This window comes from Microtus ochrogaster, unplaced genomic scaffold (assembly GCF_000317375.1).
Source record: "Microtus ochrogaster isolate Prairie Vole_2 unplaced genomic scaffold, MicOch1.0 UNK20, whole genome shotgun sequence".
Lineage (NCBI taxonomy): Eukaryota > Metazoa > Chordata > Mammalia > Rodentia > Cricetidae > Microtus > Microtus ochrogaster.
The window spans coordinates 3,300,412-3,307,964 of record NW_004949118.1 but is presented as its reverse complement, the minus strand read 5'-3'; the positions used below and the strand labels follow the sequence as shown (position 1 = coordinate 3,307,964).

General features: G+C 42.8%; 1 protein-coding gene across 1 annotated transcript in view; it reads left to right on the top strand.

Moving 5' to 3' along the window:
* Window positions 1–7,553, top strand: part of L3mbtl4 (L3MBTL4, histone methyl-lysine binding protein) — a 272,089-nt gene that overhangs the window by 4,497 nt on the left and 260,039 nt on the right. The window contains 3 exon segments of the mRNA XM_026789485.1: window positions 1,382–1,459; window positions 1,461–1,556; window positions 2,932–3,007. Coding sequence (XP_026645286.1) covers window positions 1,382–1,459; window positions 1,461–1,556; window positions 2,932–3,007 — 250 coding nt within the window.

The following is a 7,553-nucleotide window of genomic DNA, read 5'->3' as shown; positions in this document are numbered from 1 at the left end:
TGTCACATGTGTAGAGTAGATATCCAGACAGATGCTGTCACATGTGTGGAGTAGATATCCAGACAGATGCTGTCACATGTGTGGAGTAGATATCCAGATAGATGCTGTCACATGTGTAGATATCCAGACAGATGTCACATGTGTAGATATCCAGACAAATGTCACATGTGTAGAGTAGATATCCAGACAAATGTCACATGTGTAGAGTAGATATCCAGACAAATGTCACATGTGTAGAGTAGATATCCAGACAGATGTCACATGTGTGGAGTAGATATCCAGACAGATGCTGTCAGTCACCTGTGTAGCATCGATGAAGAAAACAATCAGAGCATTTTTAAACAGATTCAGGGATGCTGTACCAAGATTTGACTAGAGTAGCCCCCTCCTGCTTCCATTTCCCAAGCAATTCAGTGATCCTTCGGTGGAGAATGAAAGTTAAATGCCCAATCATTCTCTGTACTCAGCAGGGAGTGGGCATTTGGGGGAGAGTGACGTAGGGCAGGAGGCAGGACTGGGCTCTGCCCTCTAGGGACCCTTTCCCTCCTCTGTCTGCTGTCCCTATCCACCGAGGGTCCTGTACCCCGTGCACTTCTTACTGAAATAGGTTTCACTTTCCCAATCCTGACATTAATGTTCGATGTTTATTATATGTCCCTCATCGAATTATATGTCAAGGAAATTGACTTTGCTGATATGAGATTACCTTAAAAATAGAATCTACTGAAAGATAAAGAGATAGACAAAGAAATCCTTCTTCCAGCCCCCAGTTTTGTGTCTATCTTAAAGCTCCAAGACTTACTAATTATAACTATTTCATACAGAAGGTAGAGTTACATTAACCATAATCTAAATTTTCTGCTAGAAATATATAGGCATTAAAATCATTTGTATTTATGTCTGTAATTTTCACAACATAATACATTCCTTAAACATTGAGAAAATACTAGTTTTGAATCCCATTATCACATTAAAAACTTTTTAAATGTATGTTTTAGAGCATAACCTTTATCACTTTTCCAATAGTGGTATTTGGAAATTTCATTAGCTACGGGGAGTTACATGTTGCATTTATCACTTGATATGACCGTATTCAGTAAACACCGGGTCTTAGAATCCATTCATATTACTCTAAGAACTGAACAGGGAAAAAAGATGATAAGGAAAGGCAATCTCCTTATAGAACTAAAGTGGAAAGCCATTGGGAAACCGGTGTCCTTTGGGGGAACCTTTGCCGGCTCCCTTCCAGAGTCAGGAAAGTAAACGTTGATATTGTGTAGACCTTGTTAATACTTCAGTGCTGTAGAAATTCCCAGTGTTTCAGTTCCATTGGTTGACCTGTGTGATTGTATGTCTCTCTCCCACTCGGGTGCTGTGTTAGAATGGGCCGGTGCCAAAGGAGTCTCAGGTCGGGATGAAGCTGGAGGCTGTGGACAGGAGAAGCCCTTGCTTGGTGTGTGGTGGCGACCATTGCAGATGTTGGGGAAGACCGTGTACGAGTGCGTTTTGAGAACTGGGATGACGATTTTGATTACTGGTGAGACATCAGTCTGCATGTGCTTGGCCTGCATCCGTATTTAGTATTCAGAATTCCACTTTCCAGCGCTGTGGCTGTTTTTTATAGTAACTCACATCAAGAATCCTTCATTTGACTTTTCGCTGCCTCTCTTCCACATGGATCATTGAATTAAAGAGCACCTCTCCCCTCCCCATTTTCCCCATCCTATGTGAGGTTACTCAGTGGTCTCTCTCCTGAAGTAATGGAAACAGCCCAGGGCTTGCCATTGCTCTTATGTTTTATCTCATTTGTCACGGAAATAGATATTAGAAGAGGAGCGCAAGAAGTAGGTTGATTTTTTTCCATGGGGGGTGTGTTCTGAAAAGTGTTGAACTCAGCCTTGCACACAAAAGCTCCAAGGAAGATGGGAATGAATGATTTGAAAGCCTGTGGGGAGTAGGAAAATGTGTGCCACGGAGCTATTAAAATGACTTTGTCCAAGCTGCAAAGGCTTACTGGTTAAAAACCTGAAATCTGGAATAGGTGGAATAGGCAGTGGCAAAAATAATTTTTGTCACATTTCCTGTGTGTGGTCTGAACTAGTGACAAAAAAGTCTCTGCTCAAGCTGCAGCTTGGCGTGCACCTGATGGGGGTCTTGTTTCTCCTTTGAACTGAGAGACAGAACACAGACTAGTTGTATGTGGCTTATATTTAATATTCTAGATCCTTTGGGAAGTAAAAGAAAGAAAAGTGTAGCTCTCCTGGGTCTGATTCGGCGGTCTTGTTCACATCTGGAGCTTCCCATTAATAGTTGGCCTTGTTAGTAGTAAGAGTGAATGGAGAGACTGATTAGGACATTGGCCCAGGATCACCTACAGTGGGCTCTGTGTCAGTCCCACCCCCACTTTATTCTGTCCTTTCCAATCTAAGAAAGCTGTGAAAGTAAGAAGACTGATCACCCACTTGAAATTGCTGCACTTGAAGCTGGGCTAGCTTTTGGTAACTATGAAGTGCTACTCCCCGTGGGACCTCTTTAGGTCCAGCACAGTCACCGTTCTTTGACATTGTGATGGTATCTCCGTAGGAGCAATGTAAAGGAAGAAGGATAATTTTGGCCTAGTGTTTGAGGGGGTGGGAAGGCATGCTGATGGACAGCCTCCGGCTGGGGCAGTGGGGGCTGGAGTGGTTGTTTTGCTGTGTGCTCATTCAGCAAGCTGAGCACTCAGGCCAAAATAAGGATCATCTATAACGGCCCAGTTCACTTCTGTGAGCCTACGTCTGCCAGTTATGCACCATAGCCAAACTGTTCGTCAACCTGTAAAATGAGTGGTATAGGTGGGCGCCAAGTGTTACGTGTGTAGGTGGCATTTCACATTCAGACCCTTGACATTGAGTACTGTTGACTGTAAACACAGAGTCCTGTTTTTGTAAGTGTGATGCTAACAGTTCTTACATCCAGCCAGTTGGTTGGTGTCAGGAGAATGGACGAACTCTGGTAGCACCCCACGGTGAGCTGAATGGTGTTCTTTGACATCATCTCTGTGTGAGTAGATAGTCCTCATTTTCCATTATGGTAACAATATTTCATTGCATGGTGAGTGGATATGAATACTGGGGAAATGCCATCAGCCACCCACCAAGTGTCTAAATCCTGAATGGACTATGTTTATAGACTATTGGACAGTCTTTTAAAAAGTCGATGAAATTTTTTAGCTCGATGACTACTAGTGCTGAGGTCTGGTATTTGAAAGGATCTGTTTCTAGGTATACATCTTATAACTGAATTCATTAATCAAACCAGAAGATTATGAAATGTCTTTTACTTTGCAGTTAAATGTAAAAATATAAAAATACAGAAAGTAACACTTAATGTACGCCTTGACTTGCCAGACCCTTTCAACAAGTCAACCTAATGCCTTACCCACAGCTTTAAAGGATTCATCTCCCCAGTTATTTTAAATTAAAGAAATGCTGAGAACTATTTAGAGACTCTCTGTATAAGCTCTCTTTGTTTTTAGGGGTAGCATTGTGATAGAGGACCTTTCTAGCATGCTAGAGATCGTGGGTTCAATCCCCTGTATCCGGTCAGAACGAAAAAAATAAGAAACTGACTAGATGTTGTTTAATTTTAGCATCTTTAGCACAAATGTTCAAGGAGAAATCTGTTTTCTTTCGATATGTAATATATCAGAATAAATGTAGAAAATAGGATATAGTGTCTATAATGTAACAGCTGTTTAGTTTTTTAGCATGAATAATTATGGGCTTTTGCAGCTTTTAGGTCCTAAACAGAAATGGAGGAGGAGTGGCTAGGGGAGTGAGAACAGAGAGGGTGGGGTGGGTAGAGGGACTGGGAGGAGAGGAGGGAGGAAACAGCAGCTAGGTTTGTAATGGCGTAAATGAATGCAAAACAGATTGTAAAATATATACACAGCTTTAATGGGGAAATTAGACTTACAGTACCACGGTTCCCGCGGAGAACAGGAAGCAGGAAGGGTCGAGCCTCCCGTGCTCATGATTTATAAGTAAACATTCGCCTGAGGCAAGCCCACCCCCTAAGGGGCTGACTTAACCCTACATAGGTTGTAAAATAAATAAATAATTAATAAATAAGTAGATGTAGTTTGTGTTGGTCATTGACCATTGTGCAAGAGGCCTGCCTGTAAGGATGGTGAATATACCCAGTGAGACTACCTCAGAAAACAGTTTTCCTTTGAGAGTATCAGTGGAGATAGCATACACACATGCATATATGTGCATATATATACACACATGCAAATATATACACACATGCATCTATACACAGACACACATGCACATACACACACACACACACACACAGAGCCTGAAAAACACACAGTCTGGCTTGTGCAAGTCAGCTTCTTCTGGGCATGGGGCCTGTGCTAGATTATGTTGACATACCCATTGTCACTCTTTTGGAGAAAACTGATTTTCTTCTTATAGGAACTACCAATTGTGAATAGCTCCTCGGTCAAGGATGGGACTTTGTGGCCGCTTCTCTGTATTGTGACTTTTGAGTGGATTGAGTTTGTGCAGGTCTTGTGTGTGCTGACACCATCTCTGTGAGGTCATACTTGCCTTTGCTAGGTCTGGAAAATGCTGTTTGATTGGAGTCATCAGTCACCTTTGACGCCCCCAATCTTTTCACTCTCCACGTACTTCCCTGAACCTTGAAGGGAGAGCAGAGATAGAGACATCCCGTTAAGAGCTGAGTACCCCAAAGACTCTCTCTTCCTGAATGTTGTCCTGTTGTGGGTCCTTGTGATAATTGCCATCTTGTGGGAGTTCACTCTGCCAGTAGCTTTGGGGTACCAGTTCTTATGGTGTGGTCTTGTGTGCTATATGAAAACCGGTAAGTGGGAGGGGAAGCAGAGACCGAGTGGCAGAGAGGTGGCTTGGGATCAGTGGAGGCATCAGCCTTACTCTGTATCTATGCATTTGTGTTTTACATTGCATCCCTTAATAGATTGAATATTATACCTTAGTGGGTTTGCACTTTACCACCTAGTGCAAGAAGAAGCTTCCATGATGAGATTGAGCAATTTATTGATCTGTAAGTACATCAGAATGCCATTTCATTGCTATGTTCCTTTATCAGATATTTAGTAGTAACTTTTGCCCTAGGCCAACGACCTATCAAGTCTTAGTTTCTTGGCCTCATTGCCAGTGTAAAGTTCTATCTCATGAAGGAGCTTTAAGTTCTAATTAAAAAGTGGTTTGCTTCTCCCTTGACATTCATGCCACTTTTGTACCATGATGACAATGGACTAAAGCTCTGAAACTGTAAGCCAGCTCCCAATTAAATGTTTTCTCTCATAGGAATTGCTTGTCTTCTTATAGAAATAGAACTGTGACTAACACACACACACACACACACACACACACACACACACTATAGTATACAAATCAAGTTTACCTATGAAGAGGTTATGCCTCTCCTAGACACCACAGGGAGCCCAAATTAAATCCCACCTGCAGATACTGGCTACTTTTCAAGTTGTTCTCTGGGGGTTCCCTAGATTCCCCAGCTGTTGCAGGTTGGTGCAACGTTGTTTTTTGTTGCCCACAGAACTTGGCATTATGTCCTAGGACAAGAGAAATAAGATAGTGTCATCCTGGAAGCTTTATCCTAGTGTTGCTAGGTGCTATGTGTACCCCCATAGAAGAGAAGTTATCCGTCGTCCTACCCAGCTGGGGACTACTGCAGCCTACATTAACACTGGCCTTGCTGACAACAAGATGCGCTGCCCAGTGCAGCAGTGGTGAGGGGTACGGCAGTGATCAGGAGCTGCTTTCCATGGCTGGATGTTCTAACACTGTCTGTCTGCCTCTCTGGTGATGAGCATTTGTGATGTTTCACCCTTTGCGTCATGTCAGTGCTGTGGAAGCCTTTGTGTTTAGTTTTCTGCTTGGACACATATCTTCATTCTCTGTATCGTATTTAAATACCTAGGAGGGAAATTGCTGGCTCACACACGGTAGTTCATCTTTAATATCTATACCGTTTTATGTTCCTACAAGATGCTACCATTTTCTATATTCTGCTTTTGGGTTAAAATTATCTCATGATGAGAGAAGGATCAGGTGCCAGCCAGAGGGGGAAGTTGTCTCTCAGAGAGATTTCACAAGTACGACAGCTTGCCAGAGCACCGTACACAAAGACCAAAACCCAGATAGGTCAGTGGTGAGTGGGACCCCAGGTCAGCTGCTAAGGTGTGTATAACATTGACTATTTGAACTTGGATCTCACTTCAGAACCCCAAAGATGGACTTGGGGGGGGTAGTCACTGAACCACACTGAATAAATCTTTTTCTTCTTTTTCTGAAACATTATCCTGATGTATCTGAAGCAGAATCTCATTGTGGTTCGGGTGTGCTTTTTATCGGCTATTTCCACTGGACAGTTTCTCACGAGCATGTCTACCATCTGTAGTTTTCTTAGGGGACGTGCCTGTTTAAATCCTTCATCCGTGTTGAATTGCCTTCTGTTTTTATTATTTCACATTCAAATATTATGTTACTGTTGTCTAAAAGTGACTGTGTTCTGAGTGGGGGATTAGCAATCAGACATGTGGTTCGCATATGTTTTATTTCCTTTTCACCTGCTTTTGAAAGGGTTTGTTTTTATTTAAGTGTGCATTTGCGTGTCTTTGAGCGTGTATGCCACATGCTTGCAGATGCCTTCAGAGTCCAGAAGAGACTGTCTGATTCTCGGAGCTGAAGTGACAGGTGGCTGGGAGCCACCTGAAGTGGGTGCTGGGAAGCAAACTTGTGTCTGGCCTCTCTGAGGGCTACGCGTGCTCTTAACTGCAGAGGCATTTTTCCAACCCAGGTTTTCACCTTCTTCAGGTTGCCCTTTGTGTTAACTTTATATTTCTACAGTGGGATGTTTGAGGAAGACAATTTTTTTTTTTTATAAAGAAAACAAAAGTCTGTGCAGAGTCGTAAAGGCTCAGCGGTCTGGCATCTGGGTCAGTTGGTCAGTTCACTTCCGTTGAGGGTTGTGTCACTATGTCAGGTGATGGATGGCAGATGGCAATGGTTGGGAGGTAAGTAGAAACCAATGGCTACAGCCCGAACAAGGGCGGAGGGAGCAAAGCCCAGATCAGGCCTTACCCTTTTAAGACAGCCCTCGAGAAGGAACTCAGCTGGTTCCTAGAGAGCATCTCAGGCCCCCAGTGACTTACAGATCTTCCACTAAGCTTTGCGTCACAAAGATCTGACCAGTGTACTGTACTACCCTGCAGACCATCCTTTGAGGACACTGGGACCACTCTCAGACCACAGCATCCTCCGATATATAATGTTTGCATTATCTAGGTTTTTTTTTTTGTGACTCTTAATTTTAGTGTTAAGTCTGAGAATTTATTGTTAAATTTCAGATCAACGTATTAACTGTAGCGTATGATACAAGACAGGAGTTCCATTTATTCTTTTAAATATGTTATCTGGTTTCTTTTTTTAAAATTTATTTATTTATTAAAGATTTCTGCCTCCTCCCTGCCACCGCCTCCAATTTCCCTCCCCCTCCCC